This window comes from Macaca fascicularis, chromosome 1, assembly GCF_037993035.2.
Source record: "Macaca fascicularis isolate 582-1 chromosome 1, T2T-MFA8v1.1".
Classification (NCBI taxonomy): domain Eukaryota; kingdom Metazoa; phylum Chordata; class Mammalia; order Primates; family Cercopithecidae; genus Macaca; species Macaca fascicularis.
In genome coordinates this window covers 225,169,776-225,189,165 of record NC_088375.1, presented here as the reverse complement: position 1 = coordinate 225,189,165, position 19,390 = coordinate 225,169,776, and the positions used below count along the sequence as shown (strand labels likewise).

Here is a 19,390-nt window from a genome sequence, read left to right as displayed (position 1 = left end):
AGATATGAGAATCGCTTGAATCCAGGAGGCAAGGTTGCAGTGAGCCGAGATCATGCCACTGCACTCCAGCCTGGGTGACAGAGCAAGACCCTGTCTCAAAAAACAAAAAAACAAAAAACAAAAAACAAAAACCCGGGACAATTTAGAAAGCCACTCCATCTTACCCAAGCCCTCTCCCCTTTCCTGGCTGGAATAATGGCCTCTGGGCCTCTCTCTGTCTCTCTTTTTTTCTTTTTTTCAAGGCAGAATCTCACTCCGTCACCCAGGCTGGAGTGCAGTGGAACAGTTATGGCTCACTGCAGCCTCGACCTCCAGGGCTCAGGTGATCCTTCCACCTCAGCCTCCCAAGAAGCTGGAACTACAGGTGCACACCACTACACCGGCTAATTTTTTCTTTTTTTTTTTTTTTTTTTTTTTTTTTTGTAGAGACTGGGTTTTGCCATGTTACCCAGGCTGGTCTCAAACTCCTGGCCTCAAGTGATCCTCCAGCCTCGTCCTCCCAAAGTACTGGGACTACAGGCACGAGCCATCATGCCTGACCTGGGCCTCTGCTTGTTGCAGCCTCTGGAGCCAGCAGGCACAGGGCCCAAGGTGGTCCTGAGAGGCCCAGGCATCTCTTGGGTAGAAAAAGTCCTTCTCGCCGGGTGTGGTGGCTCACGCCTGTAATCCCAGCACTTTGGGAGGCCGAAGCGGGCAGATCACGAGGTCAGGAGATCAAGACCATCCTGACTAACACAGTGACACCCCGTCTCTACTAAAAATACAAAATATTAACTGGGCGAGGTGGCGGGCGCCTGTAGTCCCAGCTACTTGGGAGGCTGAGGCAGGAGAATGGCGTGAACCCGGGAGGCAGAGGTTGCAATGAGCTGAGATCGCACCACTGCACTCCAGCCTGGGCGACAGAGCGAGACTCCATCTCAGAAGAAAAAAAGAAAAGAAAAGAAAAAGTCCTTATCTAAGCCTCAAATCCGTCATCCATCCAAGGGACCAATAACAGCTCCTTTACCTCCCAGGCTGGATTGAAGAGGGTGCTTTAAGCCGTTGTTTCACTAAGTAATTGACTGGCTCACCCTTCACCCTATCCTGGAAGGATATGAAGCCACTGTTGTAATCTCAGGGATGGGCTCACCCACCACCCCCATGCTCTTGGTCCACCAAAGCTGGGAGGTCGCTGCTGTCAACCCAGGGCTGAGCAAGGAGGGACTTAGGCCCTGGGCTGTCTCCCCCAGCCTCTCACTCATGCCTGCTGTAGAGGAGGAGGGAGTTAAAGTTAGCTCTGAGCAGCCCTCTGCCTGATACTAATACTTTACCAATGGAGATTTTCCTTTTCTGTTTTTGACACAGGGTCTCACTTTCCTTCCCAGGCTGGAGTGCAGTGGTGCAATCATGGATCACTGTAGCCTCCATCTCCCTGGCTCAAGCCATCCTCCCACCTCAGCCTCCTGAGTAGATGGGACTACAGTGTGTGCACCACCACGACTGGCTAATTTTTAAATTTTTTGTAGAGACAGGGGTTTCCCTATGTTGCCCAGGCTGGCCCGAATTCCTGGGCTCAAGCGATCCTGCCACCTCGGCCTCCCAAACTGCTGGGATTGCAGGAGTGAGCCACAGTGCCAAGCCTGGAGATTTTCTTTATATATATAAATCATTTTACAAAAGGACAGCTTTTCAGAGCTACTCCTATGCCTTCAGTTTCTAAGAATAATCCCTTCAAAATATGCTGAAGAAGTATATTTTGGGGTGGCACATGCTGGTCTCCCACAGTCATATTTTGGGTGTGTGTCCTGAGCCCCAACACTGGTCACCTCGCAGTGGTGCTTGGGGTCCCTGGGTGCCTAGAGCTGGCAGGTTACCCCTTCTCTCTCTCCCGCTCTCAGCCTTTCTCCCGCTGCTGTTGAAATTCTTTCCTGCGTGAAGGCGGAGCGCTTAGGGGCGCTTAGGACCTTTATATGGTCGTTTTCCTTCGCATAAAAAGAAAACTTGTTTTGTAGAAGGGCAAGGTGCAGCTTCCAGAGGTACCTGGGATGATGCCCCTCTAGCAGTAGGCGAGCTTGGGGGTGTGGGCGGCGGGGGAAGGCGAGGCCCTGGGGGACCTGTTGTTTTTCCTGTTGTAAGTGAAAAGGAAACAAAGTGGGAAGTGGAGTGTGCGGGCTGGCGGCAGGCGGGGCGCCCCGCCGCGCCCCGCCTCCCTCCCTCGAGGCTCACTCGCGCCCAGCGCCGTCGCTCCGAGCGGCCGCGAGCCGAGCCGCCCAGCCCTGCCAGCTGCGCCAGGAAGGTAAGCGATCGCCGCTGGCTGCATCAGGGGAGGTGGGAAGAGGACCGCGGCCAGGGGCTTTGGGAGCCGCGGCTGCGCTCGGGGCCGCGGGGCTGGCTGGCGGGCGTCTCTCCGGCACACACAGCCCATGCGCCCTGGCCCTGGGCACCTCCCCGCGTCTAGCGAGCCGGGCCCTGGGAGCCCCGGGGGCCGGGCTGCTGGGACCTGAGCGGGGGCTGCCCTAGAGGCCCGGGGCCGTCCCCCGTGGGCCCGCCGAGAGGGGCGCGTGCAGCTCTCCCGCGCCTGCACTGCGCGCCTTGCCCGCCTGGCCGGGCGGCTGGGTTTCGGCTGAGCTCCCAGCGGAGGTGCGGCCTCCCGTGCGCCGGCCGAGGCAAGAGGAAACTGGAAGCGCTCAGCGCGTGCGCCCGCTCCGAGCGCTGGCGAGAGGACCAGGGACCTCCTCTGTACGGCGGCTGGGTCCACAGAGGGCGCGCTGGCGGTGTCCCCCGAGTGCCCTGGCGCGGAGAGAGGGCTGCGCACAGTTCGCCGGCGCCCGGGTCCTGTGCGCCCTTCCCAGCCCGGGCAAGTGGGGAGCGGAGCTGCAGAGGGACCAGGGTGGACGTTTCCGGGGCTTCCTCCCGACTTGTGGACCCGCGCCCCGCCTCCCCGTCCCAGGCCTCCCGCGCTGTTCGCCGCGTTTGCTGCAGCGGCGCAGGCAAGATCAGCTCCGGATCTGCGGCCGAGCCGGGGTTACGCCGGCAAAACCGCCCCCAGCTTTGCATTTCCGGACTTTTTTATAAAATACTCTTACCCGTAATTCAGCCTGAATGAGGCTTTTTTAAAAAAATCGAGTTTCCTGTTTTTATTTAGGCTTCCTCATCTGCACCTCTTCCTCTGAGATAGAGAAGAGGGGAACTGGCACGACCTTTCGTGGGCACCAGGATGGGGGCGTTGCGGGGCGGGAAGACGGGGGTCCAGAGAACCGGGGAAGGGCCGCTGGGAGGTCCCGAAAGTGCGCTCTGGGTGGGGCGAGAGTGAAGCAGGTAGGGGCGAGATTTCCGGGGTCGCGGGTGGGGGGCGCCCTGGAGCGGCCAAGATGCAGGTTCCTCGCGTGGCCCCCCTGGGATCTGCCCAGTTTGCGGATGGAGCGCGGAGCTGATGGGCCAGCTCTCACTTGGTGTAGGTGTTCCCTGGAAGGAGGGACCTGCGGATCTTGAACCCCACCAGACTCCATTAAGGGGGCCTTCCCTCTGCCTCCTGAGAAGTCCCACCTCTGAAATGCTGGGCACAGCCGCGCGTGGATGTGGGGCGGGTGTGCCGTGGGTTGGAGTGGGAAGGGGCTATTTTTCCTCACTCAGGGCTCTCGGAGGGGAAGGTTTACTGCTCCCTGGGGCCTTTAAGACCAAGGGCTAACCCCCTGCTTTCTTCCAGGAGTGCTTGACGGTGCCTTGGTGTTCTTGTCAATTGAACGGTACCATAGGACATTACTCCCCAAAGAACTGGTCGTTCTTACCTAGGTGATTTCAGTTGGACAACCGTAGGAACTGAGTGGTGTTGTCTTCATTTTACAGTTAAGGCAATGAAGGCTCAGAAAAGTTAAATAACTCACCAACCCACACAGTTTACAAGTAGCTCCTCCAGAATCCCAGCTCTTTCCGACGCCAGCGCGTTTAATCATCTGGGGGTGCCGTTGCTGGCGGGGTAAGGAGAATATCCTAGTAATTATCTTGGGGGGATTTGGAGGGGACGACTTTTCAGAGGCATCCTCTAAGATACCCTTGAGACTCCTCTGTAACACCCGCTGCTGCCATTCACACCCCTCCCCAATTTGATTGATGTGTTGAGTGGGGCGGAAGGTTCTTTTGGTTGATGAGGCTGCGACCAAACGCAAGGAGATATAAATAGAGCTTTCTCTTTGGCTCTCTCTAGAGCAGAAATGCCAACCCCTTAGCATTTCCATGGCCTGCTGGAGTTTCATTTCTTGATATTAGGATTCCAGCCATCTTGGCTGGTGAGAGGCCTGCTGGCGGCTTCCTGGGCTTGGTCCTCTTTTGGTACTTGCACAGAATGATGGAAGACACTGGAGTGGGCTGGAGGAGTGCTCTTAAAACCCGGTTGTGGCTGATAGCGGTAGCTCATACCTGTCATCCCAGAGCTTTGGGAGGCCCAGACGGGAGGATCACTTGAAGCCAGGAGTTCAAGGTTGCAGTAAGCTATTACAGTGCCACTGCGCTCCTGCCTGGGTGACAGAGCAAGACCCCATCTCTGAAAAATATAACACAACAACCCAGTTGCCTGCTCGAGAGACACCTAAGCTAGCCTCCTTCTGAGCCCCACTTCCCACACCCCTCAGCCCATGTTCAGAAACAGACTACATTGGCCACACTGCTCACTTAGATGTTTCTGGAATTAGGGCACGTGCCCCAGAGGTACTCCCGACCACGCGGATGTCCCCTTCTAGCAGGAAAAGCGCGTTTCTGCGTTTCTGCAGCCTCAGTCCACGCCGCCGGGTCTTTGTACTAAGCTGTGGGCTCCGTTTCTCCTCCGCTACTATGTTTAGCAAGTATTTCCTGAGATCCCACGGGGGCTCAGGGGCTATGCTAAGAACAGAGCAGGCAGAGTGGGAGGGCATCGTCCCCTGGGGGGCTCACAGGACGGACAGTCCACCAATGGTTGGAGGCCAGCACCCAGAGCCAGTCCGCTGTCGCACAAGAGTGTCCGATGGAATTCATGGGGGTGGGAGTGGTGATGGTGAGAGTCGGTTCCTGCTTCACCTTGTTTTTCTTCAATTGCACAGTGAAAGGGAGAAGTGAATGTGCAACGGATGAAGCAATTCCCCTTTGGCTGGGTTATTTTCAAAACCATTTTTGTGTAGAGAGCAGTTCCCTCCCTCCCTGAGGCCAGCTGCTGGTGTGGGTGGGCCTGATGGTGGGGTTTGGGGCCCCAGCAAATGTTTCCTTAATGTGGGGCCTTCAGAAAGTTCTTTCAGGCCAGGCGAGGTGGTTCACGCCTGTAATCCCAGCACTTTGGGAGGCCGAGGTGGGCGGATCACTTGAGGTCAGGAGTTCAAAACCATCTTGGCCAACATGGTGAATCCCTGTCTCTACAAAACAATGCAAAAAACATTATCTGGGTATGGTGATGAGCACCTGTAATCCCAGCTACTCGGGAGGTGGAGGCAGGAGAATCACTTCAACCCAGGAGGTGGAGGTTGCGGTGAGCTGAGATTGTGCTACTGCACTCCAGCCTGGGCAACAGAGTGAGACTCCATCTCAAAAAGAAAAAAAAAGAAAAAAAGCTCTTTCAGCCAGGAGGGTGGCTTCAGCTATTCCCCAGGGGACAAGCGTGTTTCCCAGCAAAGCTGTTAGAGAAGATGGTCCTAGAAGCAATGCCCCAGGATGGATGAGACAAGGAAGGGCCCTGTCCACGGGAGGATGGCAGAGCCTGGCTTGTTTGAGAGGGAGGAAAATATTATCATCTTGGTACTGGTGACAGTGTTTCATAATTAGCGAAGGTTGCAAAACGCCACCTTTCTCTCCCTACAGTTAACGCTAAGACTGAATTGTCTTTAATTTGGTTGGTGGAAATCCCCGGCAATCATATCAGAAATGCTGCGAGTTTCAAGATGGAAACAATAAAAAACCCAGGAACCCCTCGCCACCCTTTTTTTTTTATTGCAGCTAAATACTGTGGCTTGCTGTGGGTCCTACCAAAATAATGGGCCACCCTCGCCTCCCTGAGGGCCAGCACAGTCCCTGGGGCCTGTGAATGTTCCCCTTCCAGCTGCACTGGCTGGATATGCATGAAACTCCCCTCCCTCCCCAGAAGTGACAACCGCACTACCTCGGATAAGGGTCAGGACTCCTGGAAATGGGTCGCTTTTCCTATTACTTTCTTTTTGCTTTTTTTTTTTTTTTTTTTTTTTTTTGGAGATGGAGTCTCACTTTGTTGCCCAGGCTGGAGTGCAGCGGTGTGATCTCGGCTCACTGCAACCTCTGCCTCCCAGGTTCAAGCGATTCTCCCACCTCAACCTCCCGAGTAGCTAGGATTACAGACATGCGCCACTATGGCCAGCTATTTTTAGTATTTTTAGCAGAGACGGTGTTTTGCCATGTTGGCCAGGCTGGTCTCACACTCCTGACCTCAGGTGATCCGTCCACCTTGGCCTCCCAAAGTGCTAGGTTTAAAGGCGTGAGCCATCGTGCCCAGCCTTCCTATTACATTCTGAGCACAGGGGGAGTGATCAGAGCGAAGGGTGCGGCATTTCTAAAGTGGTATTTCGGTTGGCTTCTGTTTCACTCATATTGGGGGAAATTGCTTCCACTTAGAGAAAATGCCGGAAGAGTGGGAGGTGCCAGGAGTAGGGTGGGGGAGGAGGAGATGCAGAAAGGGATGGACTTTTTGGGATTTTTCATCCTGGAGGATGCTGTACAGGTTAAATATCCCTTATCCAAAATGCTTGGGACCAGAAATGGGTTGGATTTTGGATTTTGGGATATTTGCATTATATGCTTACCAACTGGGCATTCCAAATCCAAATGTCTGACATGTAAAATGCTCCAAAGAGCAGCCGGGTGTGGCGGCTCACGCCTGTAATCCCAGCACTTTGGGAGGCTGAGGTGGGTGGATCACCAGGTCAGGAGATCGAAACCATCCTGGCTAACACGGTGAAATCCCGTCTCTACTGAAAATACAAAAAATTAGCTGAGCGTGGCAGCGGGCGCCTGTAGTCCCAGCTACTCTGGGAGGCTGAGGCAGGAGAATGGCGTGAACCCGGGAGGAGGAGCTTGCAGTGAGCCGAGATGGCTCCACTGTGCTCCAGCCTGGATGACAGAGCAAGACTCCGTCCCAAAAAAATAAATAAAATAAAATAAAATAAAATAAAATAAAATGCTCCAAAGAGCTTTGTATTCGATCATGATGGCACTCAAAAATTTCAGATTTTGGAACGTTTTAGATTTCAGATTTGGGATGCTCAACTGTTGTTAACCTCCTGTGGTTGCTGTAACAAATGACCTCAAACTTTGTGGCTTAAAACAACAGAAATGTGCATGCTTATAGTTTCAGCTGCTTGGGAGGCTGAGGTGGGAGGATCATTTGTGCCCAGGAGTTTGAGGCTGCAGTGAGCCATGATGGAGCCTGTGAGTAGCCATGGCACTACAACCTGGGCAACATTGCGAGATCTGTCGCTAAAAGAAAATAACAGAAATGGGCCGGGTGTAGTGGCTCACGCCTGTAATCCCAGCACTTCGGGAGGCTGAGGTGGGCATATCACTTGAGGTCAGGAGTTCGAGACCAACCTGGCCAAAATGGTGAAGCCCCGTCTCTACTAAAAATACAAAAATTAGCCAGGCGTGGTGGCATGTGCCTGTAGTCCCAGCTATTTGGGAGGCTGAGACAGGAGAATCTCTTGAACCCAGGAGGCAGAGGTTGCAGTGAGCTAGACTGCGCCACTGCACTCTAGCCTGGGTGACAGAGCGAAACTCCATCTCAAAAAAAAAATGTATTCTCTCACAGTTCTGGAGGCCAGAAGTTAAAAATTAAGGCGTCAGCAAGGCCTCACTCCCTCTGGGGGCTGTAGGGAGACAATCCTTCTTTGCTTTTCCTTCTGGAGGCTACAGCGTATCTTGGCCTGTGGCTGCATCACTCCAGTCTCTGCCTCCGTCTTCACAAGGGCATCCCCTCCGTGTGTCTGGGTCTCTGTCTATCTCTTATAAGGACACTTGTCTTTGGATTTAGGGCTCCCTTGGATAATTCAGGTAGAAATCATTTCAGGATCCTTAACTTACTTACAACAGCAAAGACCCATTTTCCACATTATTCTTTTTCCAGATAATGTCCAGGTCCTGGGGGTTAAGACCTGGCTTTGTGGGGGCTACCATTCAGCCCACTGCAGATAAACAGGAATGTCTTTCTGTGTTTTCTGGGGACGCTGGGGAGTGCTGTCATCTTTGCAAGGAAGCTGCCCTGTTCTGCCACTTGGGTGACTTTAGGCAAAGATGTCAGAGTCCGTGGTGATCTCTGCTGGACCATTGACCCCAGCCTCCTTCCTGCTTGCCGTTCCCCAACTTGTATGAACTGGCAGCCCACCGCATCCCACCCCTAACCTCCTGGGCTAACTTCTGGAGCTCAGGAGGAGAAATGCTCTTACTTTCCCTCTCCAACAAACTCCTCCCTCTTTATCTTCAACAACAATCCCTGCCCTCCGCAGCCCGTTCCCAGCCCAGGACTGCTCACTCTCTCTCTGAGATCACACAGCGCCTCACATTTTGAACTTTTGTCTGTTGGGCAGCTACTGGCAGAGGTCGGGGGAGGGCTCAGGTGGGCACACAGATGCTGCTGTCTTCCCACCTCTTACCCCAGGACATGGTATGGGGCTGGTGGCACTGGGAGGGGTTTGGGGAGCCCCGTTCGTCATTGAAGTTTGTAGGAGGGGTGGATGAGGACATGGGAGAATGACTGGGTGAGGTGCTCCGGGGCTCTCTGGAAGGGCTGGGCCCCCCTCTTGCGTCAGCCCCAGTGGGGGCATTGCTCTTGTCTATGTTGGTCATGAAATCTGGAAGAAATGCTTTCTTATCAATAGGGAAGCTAATCGGCCTTGTTTTTGAAACTTCGGAAAACCATTTATGGCTAGGCATGGTGGTTCATGCCTGTATTCCTAACACTTTGGGAGGCTAGGGAAGGAGGATCATTTGAGCCTAGGAGTTTGAGACCAGCCTGGGCAATACAGTGAGACCCCCATCTCTGCAAAAAATAAAAACAAATTAGCTGGGCATTGTGATGCACGCCTGTAGCCCCAGCTACGTGGGAGACTAAGGTGGGAGGATTACGTGAGTCCAGGAATTTAAGGCTGCAGTGAGCTATGGTTGCAACACTGCACTCCAGCCTGGGTGACAGAGCGAGACCTTGTCTCAGAAAAAAAAAAAAAAAAAAAAGATAGTCATTTATGTCCAGGTGAGGGTGGGGCTGGGTGAGGTGGTGGTTTGAGGGGGATTGCCACATGGAAGAGAATGTACTGTCTTTGGAGTCAGCTGAACTGGGTTTTTTCCCAGCCACTTTTTTTTTTTTTTTTTTTGAGGCAGAGTCTCACTCAGTTGCCCAGGCTGGGATGGGATGGGATCTTGCAGTGGTGGGATCTTGGCTCACTGCAACCTCCACCTCCCAGGTTCAAGCGATTCTCCTGCCTCAGCCTCCTGAGTAGCTGAAATTACAGGCACGTGCCACTCTACCTGGCTAATTTTTGTGTTTTTAGTAGAGACGGGGTTTTGCCATGTTGGCCAGACTGGTCTCAAACTCCTGACCTCAGGTGATCCACCCGCCTTGGCCTCCCAAAGTGCTGGGCCTGGCCACCCAGCCACTTTTTATCTGCTGGGTGACCTTGGGCAAGTCTCTTAACCCATCAGAACCTCAGAGTCCAGTTGTAACACTGAGATAGCAATACCTACCTGTTAGTCTTGAGGATTTTGTATATTATCCTTTGTAAAGTGCCAGGCACATAGCAATCCATGCGGTATCTGCAAAGGAGCTGGTGTGGAGTGGATTAGAAACAGAAGCCATTTATTATCATCCCTCTTGCCCAACACAGCGGTTGCCCATTGGGTGTCCTTTCCATTAACTTCTCTTGGACATGCATTTTAACTTAGTTGTAATTACGAGAATACATGGACACAGGGAGGGGAACAACACACACTGGGGCTTGTTGGTGAGGGGTGGGGGGTGGGAGAGATCAGGATAAATAGCTAATGCATGCAGGGCTTAATACGCAGGTGATGGGTTGACAGGTGCAGCAAATCACCATGGCACACGTTTACCTATGGAGCAAACCTGCATGTCCTGCACATGTATCCCAGAAGTTAAGATAAAAAATAGGCCGGGCACAGTGGCTCACGCCTGTAATCCCAGCACTTTGGGAGGCTGAGGCGGGCGGATCACGAGGTCAGGAGATCGAGACCATCCTGGCTAACACGGTTAAACCCTGTGTCTACTAAAAAAATACAGAAAAATTAGCCGGGCGTGGTGGCCGGCACCTGTGGTCCCAGCTGCTCGGGAGGCTGAGGCAGGAGAATGGCGTGAACCCAGGAGGCAGAGCTTGCAGTGAGCTGAGATAGCGCCACTGCACTCCAGCCTGGGCGACAGAGCAAGGTTCCATCTCAATAAATAAATAAATAATAAATAATAAATAATTTAGTTGTAATTAGTAGGCATATGATTTTATCTTAATTTTCATGTTTTAATTTTAAAATATACATAACATAAAATTTACCATTTTAAGCATTTTTAAGAGTGCAGTTCTGTGGGATTCAGTACATTCACAGTATTGTGCAACCATCACCACCACCCACCCCCAGGCATTTTTTTCATTTTGCAAAATTGAAATTCTTTTCCCCTTAAACACTAACTCCCCTCTCCTCCCAGCCCTGGCAGCCATTCTGCTGTCTGTGCTTTTGACAACTGTAGGTACTGCACAGGAGTGGAATCCTACAGTATCTGTCTTTTTAAGGCTGGCTTCATTAATTTAGCATATGCTTTCTTGACGCTTAATCCCTGTGGGGGCAAGTTTCAGAATTTCTTTCATTTTTAAGGCTGGACATTCCACTGTGTGTAGATACTACATTCTTTTTTGAGACAGTGTCTTGCTCTGTCACCCAGGCTGGAGTGCAGTGACGTGATCTCAGCCTCATTGCAACCTCCGCCTCCCTGATTCAAGCAATTCTCCTGCCTCAGCCTCCTGAGTAGCTGGAATTACAGGTATGCACCACCACACCTGGCTAATTTTTGTTTTGTTTTGTTTTGTTTTTGAGACGGAGTCTCGCTCTGTCACCCAGGCTGGAGTGCGGTGGCTGGATCTTGGCTCACTGCAAGCTCCACCTCCTGGGTTTACGCCATTCTCCTGCCTCAGCCTCCCGAGTAGCTGGGACTACAGGCGCCTGCCACCTCGCCGGCTAGTTTTTTTGTAATTTTTAGTAGAGACGGGGTTTCACCGTGTTAGCCAGGATGGTCTCGATCTACTGACCTCGTGATCCGCCCGCCTCGGCCTCCCAAAGTGCTGGGATTACAGGCTTGAGCCACCGCGCCCAGCCTGTATTTTTTTTGAGACAGATTTTCACTCTTGTCACCCAGGCTGGAGTGTAATGGTGCGATCTTGGCTCACCGCAGTCTCCGCCTCTCAGGTTTAAGTCATTCTCCTGCCTCAGCCTCTCGAGTAGCTGGGATTACAGGCATGTGCCACCACACCTGGCTAGTTTTGTATTTTTAGCAGAGATGGGGTTTCTCCATGTTGGTCAGGCTGGTCTCAAACTCCTGCTCTCAAACGATCTGCTCGCCTCAGCTGCCCAAAGTGCTGGGATTACAGGCATGAGCCACTGCCCCTGGCCAGGATCACGTTCTTTTGTTCATTCACCTGATGGACACTTGTGTTGCTCCCACTTTATGACTCTTGTGAATAATGCTGCGCTGTGAACATGGGTGGACAGATATCTGTTGAAATCCCTGCTTTCAGTTCTCTCAGGTATATACCCAAATTGCTGGATCATATGGTAATTCAATTTTTAATTTTTTTGAGCAGCTAGGCATGTGCTTTTGGAATTGGTTTTTTTCCACTTAACATTGGCTCATTAGCAGTTTTCCACGTTGCTTCATAACCTACACATCCTTTTTAGTGGCAGTGTAAGTGCCATTGAGCTGCTATTGGGAAGAAGGAAAAAATCACAGTCATTATACCAGTGTACTCATCCCTCAGCAGGAATTATAGTCATACCATCATCGTCCCCACCCTCCTTCCCCAGATCCACCAGGAAAACAGGACTAGCACATGGGGACACTCCTTAGTGCCTCCCAGGTTGAGTGTGGGCACATACTGGGGGAGGCAGGTGAGCCACCCCTTCCTGCCTTCGTCTCTCCACTTCAGACAGCCAGCCTTTCAGCTGCCAGTTCTACTTTTTTCTGCTTTCCATTTTAGCAGATATAAGGGAAGTTTGTATATAAGATTACTTTATTCTTGCATCTGTGAATTATTTCTTTCTTGTATTTGCCTCTTTCATCTCCTACATGGTGAGATTTGGCTTTCCATTCAAGGATTTTTTTTTTCTTTCTTTCTTTTTTTTTTTTTTTTTTTTGAGACAGAGTCTTGCTCTGTTGCCCAGGTTGGAGTGCAATTGCATGATTTGGCTCACTGCAACCTCCACCTCCCGGGTTCCAGTGATTCTCCTGGATCTCCTCAACCTCCCGAGTAGCTGGGATTACAGGCATGCGCCACCACGCCCAGCTAATTTGTATGTTTTTAGTAGAGATGGGGTTTCATCATGTTGGACAGGCTGGTCTCGAACTCCTGACCTCAAGTGATCCACCCGCCTTGGTCTCCTAAAGTGCTGGGATTACAGGCCTTGAGCCACTGTGCCTGGCCACGCCCAGCTAATTTTTGTATTTTTAGTAGAGATGGGGTTTCATCATGTTGGCCAGGCTGGTCTCATATTCCTGACCTCAGGTGATCCATCCGCCTCGGCCTCCCAAAGTGCTGGGATTACAAGCATGAGCCATCATACCCAGCCAAGCATTTGTCTTTTCTTTTCTTTTTTTCTTTTGAGATAGGGTCTCATTCTGTTGCCCAGGATAGAGTGCAGTGGTGCAGTCATAGCTCACTGCAGCCTCGACTACCTGGGTTCAAGCGATTCTTCTGCCTCAGCCTCTGGAGTAGCTGGGACTGTAGGTGCATGCCACCACGCCCAGCTAATTAAATTTTTTTTTTTTAGTAGAGGCCGAGTGTGGTGGCTCACACCTGTAATCCCAGCACTTTTTGAGGCCAAAGCAGATGGATTACTTAAGATCAGGAGTTTGAAACCAGCATGGCCAACACGGTGAAACCCTATCTCTACAAAAAAAATACAAAAATGGGCCAGGCGCGGTGGCTCACACCTGTAATCCCAGCACTTTGGGAGGCTGAGGCGGGCACATCACGAGGTTAAGAGATCGAGACCATCCTGGCTAACACGGTGAAACTCCATGTCTAGTAAAAATACAAAAAGTTAGCTGGGCGTGGGTGGCGGGTGCCTGTGGTCCCAGCTACTTGGGAGGCTGAGGCAGGAGAATGATGTGAACCCGGGAGGCGGAGCTTGCAGTGAGCCTGAGATTGTGCCACTGCACTCCAGCCTGGGTGACAGAGTGAGACTGTCTCAAAAAAAATAAAAATTAGGCAAACATGGTGGTACATGCCTGTAGTCCTAGCTACTTGGGAGGCTGAGGCAGGAAAATCACTTGAACCCTTAACCTGGCAGGTGGAGATTGCAGTGAGCCGAGATTGTGCCACTGCACTCCAACCTGGGCGACAGAGCAAGACTCAATCTCAAAAAAGAAAATTTTTTTTTTTTTAGGAGAGACAAGGTCTTGCTGTGTTGCCCAGGCTGGTCTTGAACTCCTTAGCTCAAGAGATCCTTTTGTCTTGGCCCTCCAAAGTGCTGGGATTACAGGCGTGTGCTACCACACCTGGCCCATTCAAGGATCTTTTTGTGGTCATTGTCCAGTGTTAGCCTAATGGTAACAGCCTGGCTGGGATGAACGCTGGCGTGGACAGTTGTGCCATTAGACTTTTCCCCCTGTACGTGTTCAGTGTAGATGACATATTTCTTCCTTTAAACCTGGACCACTTTGCCATCTGCTGGCCTTTATAGTGTCCTCACACAACCTGAACTTAGGCTTTTGCCTCAGCTCTTTGGTAAGAGGGGAAGACATAATCTCTCTTTCTGCAAATGTGGGAAGATGCATAAAAATGCCTTTTGTGGTTCTTGCTGTGGTCCTAAGTCACAAAAGTATTGAACTTAATTTGGGCCACTCCGTCTTGGGTGATGGCCACAAAACGGGAGAGCGGTTCCATTTCTTTTTTCTTTTTCTTTTTTCTTTTTTCTTTTTTTTTTTTTTTTGAGACAGGGTCTCGCTCTTTTTCCCAGGCTGAAAAGTGAAGTGAAGTGGCAAGATCTCGGCTCACTGCAACATTCACCTCCCCGGTTCTAGCAATTCTCCTATCTCAGCCTCCCAAGTAGCTGGGATTACAGGTGCCCACCACCACGCCTGGCTAAGTTTTGTGTTTTTAGTAGAGACGGGGTTTCGCCATGTTGGCCAGGCTGATCTCGAACTCCTGACCTCAAGTGATCCACCCTCCTCGGCCTCCCAAAGTGCTGGGATTGTAGGCGTGAGCCGCCGCACCCGGCCATGGTTTCGTTTCTTTATCAAACTATTGCTCTGCGGAGGCTGTCTCTGTCCAGCCTGTAGCTGGACATTATGAGCTTTACAGCATGTTCTGTGGTCTGAAGAAATGACAGCCATCCAAACACACGCGGTGTCTTCTGTTCTGGTTTGGCTCTGGCACCCTGAGCATTTGCACTTTCCACTGGGGAAGCAAAGCCCACTCCAAGTCAGCATCTATTCAAGACCCAGTTGTAGCCCCCAGGGCTACCAGCCTCAGTCTCACTTGCCAGCTATGCTCAGAGCCTCCTACCAGGGAATCTACCCCACCGCCCTATGCAGTGTCTGTCTCTCTCACTGGCACACGGAACAGTTCTTCCTGGCATTATGCACCCGAGAGGGTGCGGAGGAGCATGCTAGATCCAGCCCATCTCTGCGCCGCTGCAGGGCCCGTATCCCCTCAATTCACGGACCCAGGTGGCCACCTCAAGGGAGCATGTGGGATATTTACCTGTTGATATCTACCTGTTGATTCCTGTCACCTTCCAAACCTAGAAGGCTCTTCTGATGGGCATTAACAGGTCCGACTTTAATGCACCCCTCGTTTTCTTTTTTTCTTTTTTCTTCTTTTTTTTTTTTTTTTGAGACGGAGTCTCACTCTGTCGCCCAGCCTGGAGTGCAGTGGCGTGATCTCAGCTCACTGCAACCTCCACCTCCCAGGTCCAAGCGATTCTCCTGCCTCAGCCTTCCAAGTAGCTGGGACTACAGGCAGGCATCACCCTGCTTGGCTAATTTTTGTATTTTTAGTAGAGACAGGGTTTCACTATGTTGCCCAGGCTGGTCTCGAACTCCTAATCTCAGGTGATCCATCTGCCTTGGCCTCCCAAAGTACTGGGATTACAGGCATGAACCACTGCACCCAGCCTACCCCTCATTTTCTATAGGGCTGTGTCCCAAAGAAATGTCTGTTTAATAGGTCAGGTTTCCATTGCCCTCCTGTCTAAATGTATGGCCAGGCTGTTGACCACCGCCCATAAGGGGAGGGTGAACTGGCACCCAAAGCCCTGCACAGATACAGGGGGTTTTACACTGTTCAGTTCTGCCATCACTGCTGGGAAAACAACATGCATTTTGGCCCTTAGAGCTGATTTGTTTTTACCATCTTTGATCAGATTGGCATCTTTCCAAACGAGGCATCGTTCACCTTGGAACTCTAGCCACCAACCCAGCAGCTCCTGTTTGGTCAGGCGAGAGCTGTTTGTTGGGTGCTACAGAATCTGGCTGCTCATCAGAGTTCCAGAGTCAGTCCTAGGGGAAAAGAGGCTCCCTGCTCATGTGAGTACCCCCTCCTTGCCTTCCCAGGTAATGCCATCCTGTATAAACGATTTCTGTCATATTAGGGAACTCTTGTGGACACTGTCATCCCTGTTAGTGTTTCCTTGACATCACCCAAGATGTCCTGGGTATTTCAGTCTTCAAGATTATTTTCTGTCCTTCTAGCTGGGTGTGGTGGCTCACACCTGTAATCCTAGCACATTGGGAGGCCAAGATGGGAAGATCGCTAGAGCCCAGGAGTTCGAGACCAGCCTGGGCAACATAAGGGAGACCCTGTCCTACAAAAAATAAAAGCAATTAGCTGGGTGTGTGTGTGCCTGTGATCCCAGCTACTTGGGAGGCTGAGGCAGGAGGGTTGCCTGAGCCCTGGAGGTCAAGGCTTCAGTGAGCCGTGATTGCGCTACTGCATTTCAGCCTGGATAACAGTGAGAGCCTGTCAAAACAAAAAAACAAAACAAAAAAAGCCTGAAAAAAATAATTTCCTGTTCTTCAGTCATATCAGTCATAGGGGTAGCTTTGGTTAATACCCCATGGCAAGGTAGTAAATGCCCCTCAAGTGGAAACGCACTTGTCCAAAGTCCCAGTAGTCACCTCATCTCTGGGAGGCGCTCGCAAGCTCTTGCCATAGCTCCGGTTTACATTCCGCACAGGGCTGTCGAACAGAATTCACTCATGCCAGCACACGCGAGCACTGCAGCTTCTATTCTACACTGTGTGGGCTCAGTTTGGACATTGACGTGTCCAATTAATACTGCTTGAGGAGGGGATTTACGTGCTTTCTGTTTTCCAATAGTAGGCAGGGGAAATATTCCCCAGTCAGATACAATATCCATTCTCATAAAATATTTAGGTAAAGGAGATACAACTTCTTTCTGTTTAAACATTTCAGCTTTCATCATCCTATCAGCCCTTTCATTCTTTTTTTTTTCCCTCAAGACGGAGTCTTGCTCTGTCACCCAGGCTGGAGTACGGTGGTGCGATCTCCGCTCACTGCAACCTCCGCCTCCTGGGTTCAAGCTATTCTTCTGCCTCAGCCTTCCAAGTAGCTTGGACTACAGCTGCCCGCCACCATGCCCAGCTAATTTTTGTCTTTTTTTTGAGACAAGAGTTTTGATCTGTCGCCCAGTCTGGAGTGCAGTGGCACAATCTCGGCTCACTGCAACTTCCTCCTGACTTCAAGTGATTCTCCTGCCTCAGCCTCCAGAGTAGCTGGGATTACAGGTGCCTGCCATCACGCCCAGCTAACTTTTTGTATTTTTGGTAGAGACAGCATTTCACCATGTTGGGCAGGCTGGTCTCAAACTCCTGACCTTAGGTGATCCATCTGCCTCAGTCTCCCAAAGTGCTAGGATTACAGGCATGAGCCACTGCAGCCGGTCTTTTTTTTTTTTTTTTTTTTTTTTGAGGCAGAGTCTCAGTCTGTCACCCAGGCTGGAGTACTGTGGTGTGATCTTGGCTCACTGCAACCTCTGCCTCCCGGGTTCAAGTGATTCTCCTGCCTCAACCTCCCGTAGCTGGGATTACAGGCGCATGCCGTCATGCCTGGCTAATTTTTGTATTTTAGTAGAGACGGGGTTTCACCATGTTGCCTGGGCTGGTCTCGAACTCCTGAGCTCAGGCAGTCTGCCTGCCTCAGCCTCCCAAAGTGCTAGGATTATAGGTGTGAGCCACTGCACCTGGCCTAATTTGTTATATTTAGTAGCGAGGGAGTTTCACCATGTTTCCCAAGCTGGTCTCGAACTCCTGAGCTCAGGCAATCTGCCTGCCTCTGCCTCCCAAAGTGCTAGGATTACAGGCATGAGCCACTGCGCCCAGCCAAAACTTGTTTTTAAAAATTAGCTGGGCACAGTGGCATGCACCTGTAATCCCAGCTCCTTGGGAGGCTGAGGCGAGAGGATCGCTTGAGCCCAGGAATTCAAGTTGCCAGGGGTGATGATCACACCACCGAACTCTAGCCTTGGTGACCAGTTGATCCCAGTGACATATAATAGTTTCATAACATCCTTGCCAGCATTGAATAACATTGAAAGAATTTTTTGTGTGTTTTGTTTTGTTTTGTTTTTGAGACAGTTTTGCTCTTTCGCCCAGGCTGGAGTGCAGTGGCGCGATCTCGGCTCACTGCAAGCTCTGCCTCCCAGGTTCACGCCATTCTCCTGCCTCAGCCTCCCAAGTAGCTGGGATTACAGGCGCCCGCCATCACACCCAGCTAATTTTTTGTATTTTTAGTAGAGACGGGGTTTCACTGTGTTAGCCAGGATGGTCTTGATCTCCTGACCTTGTGATCTGCCCACCTCAGCCTCCAAAAGTGCTAGGATTACAGGCGTGAGCCACCACGCCTGGCCGAAAAACTATTTTGCTAATAGGCTCAGAAGGTAATTATTTAAAATGTATCTTCCTTTTCTTTTTCTTTTATTTATTTATTTATTTTGAGATAGGGTCTCACTCTGTCCCCCACACTGGAGTGCCCTGGTGCAATCACAGCTTATTGCAGCGCGACCTCCTGGGCTCAAGTGATCCTCCCACCTTAGCCTCCCAAGTAGCTGGGACTACAGGTGCCACCACCATGCCTGGCTAATTTTTTTTTTTTTTTTTTTTTTTAATTTTTTGTAAAGACAGGGTTTCACTATGTTGCCCAGGATGGTCTGGAACTCCTGGGCTCAAGTGATCTTACCGCCTTGGCCCCGAAAAGTGCTGGAATTACAGGAGAAAGCCACCACGCCTGGTGTAAAACCTAGTTATTTTATTGCCAATGAGTTTAAATAGCTTTCTTTCTCTTTACTGCTGGATGTATAGCATGAGGGTTGCACTTCCTTAGTCGTCCAGTGAACCAACTCCCTGGGAGGCGGATTCATCTTTAAATTCAGTAATGCAGTAGTTAAACCCATGAACTCTAGTATTGGATGAATTCAGATTCAAACCATAGCTCTTCCACTTCCCAGCTGTGTGACTTTGAGGAGACTACTTAACCTCTCTGATCCTCTATTTCCCTGTCTGTAAAATGAACCTTAAAGGGACCTATTCCTAGGTTTGTCTGAAGGATTAAATAAGGTAAATTAGATAATGAACATCACCTGCCACATAGTCATACTCTGTCAATATTAGCTGTTCTTTTTTTTTTTTTTGGCAAATACTTTATTTTTATTTCAGTAGTTTTTGGGGTATGGGTGGTTTTTAGTTATACGAGTAAGTTCTTTAGTGGTGATTTCTGAGATTTTGGTGCACCTGTCACCCAAGCAGTGTACACTGTACCCAGTGTGTAGTGTTTTATCCCTTACCCCTCTCCCATCCTTCCCCCTTATTCTTATTATATATTAATGTAAATTAACAAGTCTCTATTCTCCCTCAAGATTCATTTTGTTTTAATCTATAGCAGATTGATTTTTCTGCCCTGGAGGTAGATGGTCCCAGAAGGGGAGCTGACAACCTCTTTCTCTCCAAATAGTCTGTGTCCTTGGCTGGCTGACTGGATCTGGGTGTGAGCCTCCCTGGGCAAGCCGGTGAGCCTATCCCAGGTGGTCTTAGCTCCCTGAGCAGATGAGTAGGGGCTGAAGGAGCTGCGTCTCCAGGACCCTGAGTCTGCTGTGGTCCTGCAGCCTCTGTAGCATGGAAATGGGGCTAAGGACTCCC

The 19,390-nt window shown here is 50.9% G+C and overlaps 2 protein-coding genes across 10 annotated transcripts in view; one reads left to right on the top strand and one right to left on the bottom strand.

The window, feature by feature from the left end:
* The first annotated feature begins 2,203 nt into the window (after positions 1-2,203).
* PIK3CD (phosphatidylinositol-4,5-bisphosphate 3-kinase catalytic subunit delta) overlaps positions 2,204-19,390 on the top strand; it is a 74,191-nt gene continuing 57,004 nt past the window's right edge. For 7 of the 9 annotated variants that reach the window (XM_045381084.3, XM_065534630.2, XM_045381107.3 and 4 more), the window contains exon 1: positions 2,204-2,275. The gene's annotated coding sequence lies outside the window, so the exon portion shown is untranslated. Of the gene's footprint in view, positions 2,276-15,600; positions 15,764-19,390 lie in introns of all 9 variants that reach the window. The other 2 variants (XM_074020984.1, XM_065534602.2) reach the window with 1 other exon arrangement.
* On the bottom strand, positions 3,083-5,006 carry LOC102143062 (putative uncharacterized protein PIK3CD-AS1). Its single transcript, XM_005544843.4, has 2 exons — positions 4,648-5,006; positions 3,083-4,493 (listed from the first exon to the last, which is right to left on the bottom strand). The coding sequence occupies exons 1-2, from the start codon at positions 4,884-4,886 to the stop codon at positions 4,229-4,231; spliced, it is 504 nt and encodes a 167-aa protein (XP_005544900.3). The 5' UTR covers positions 4,887-5,006; the 3' UTR covers positions 3,083-4,228.

Excerpts from the sequence above, each read along its gene's own strand:
- LOC102143062 (XM_005544843.4), bottom strand. The coding sequence starts at position 4,886 with ATGCCCTCCCACTCTGCCTGCTCTGTTCTTAGCATAGCCCCTGAGCCC. Across the intron at positions 4,494-4,647 it reads CTAATTCCAGAAACATCTAA|GCAGGAGCGCAGTGGCACTG; the intron begins GTGAGCAGTGTG and ends TCTGTCACCCAG.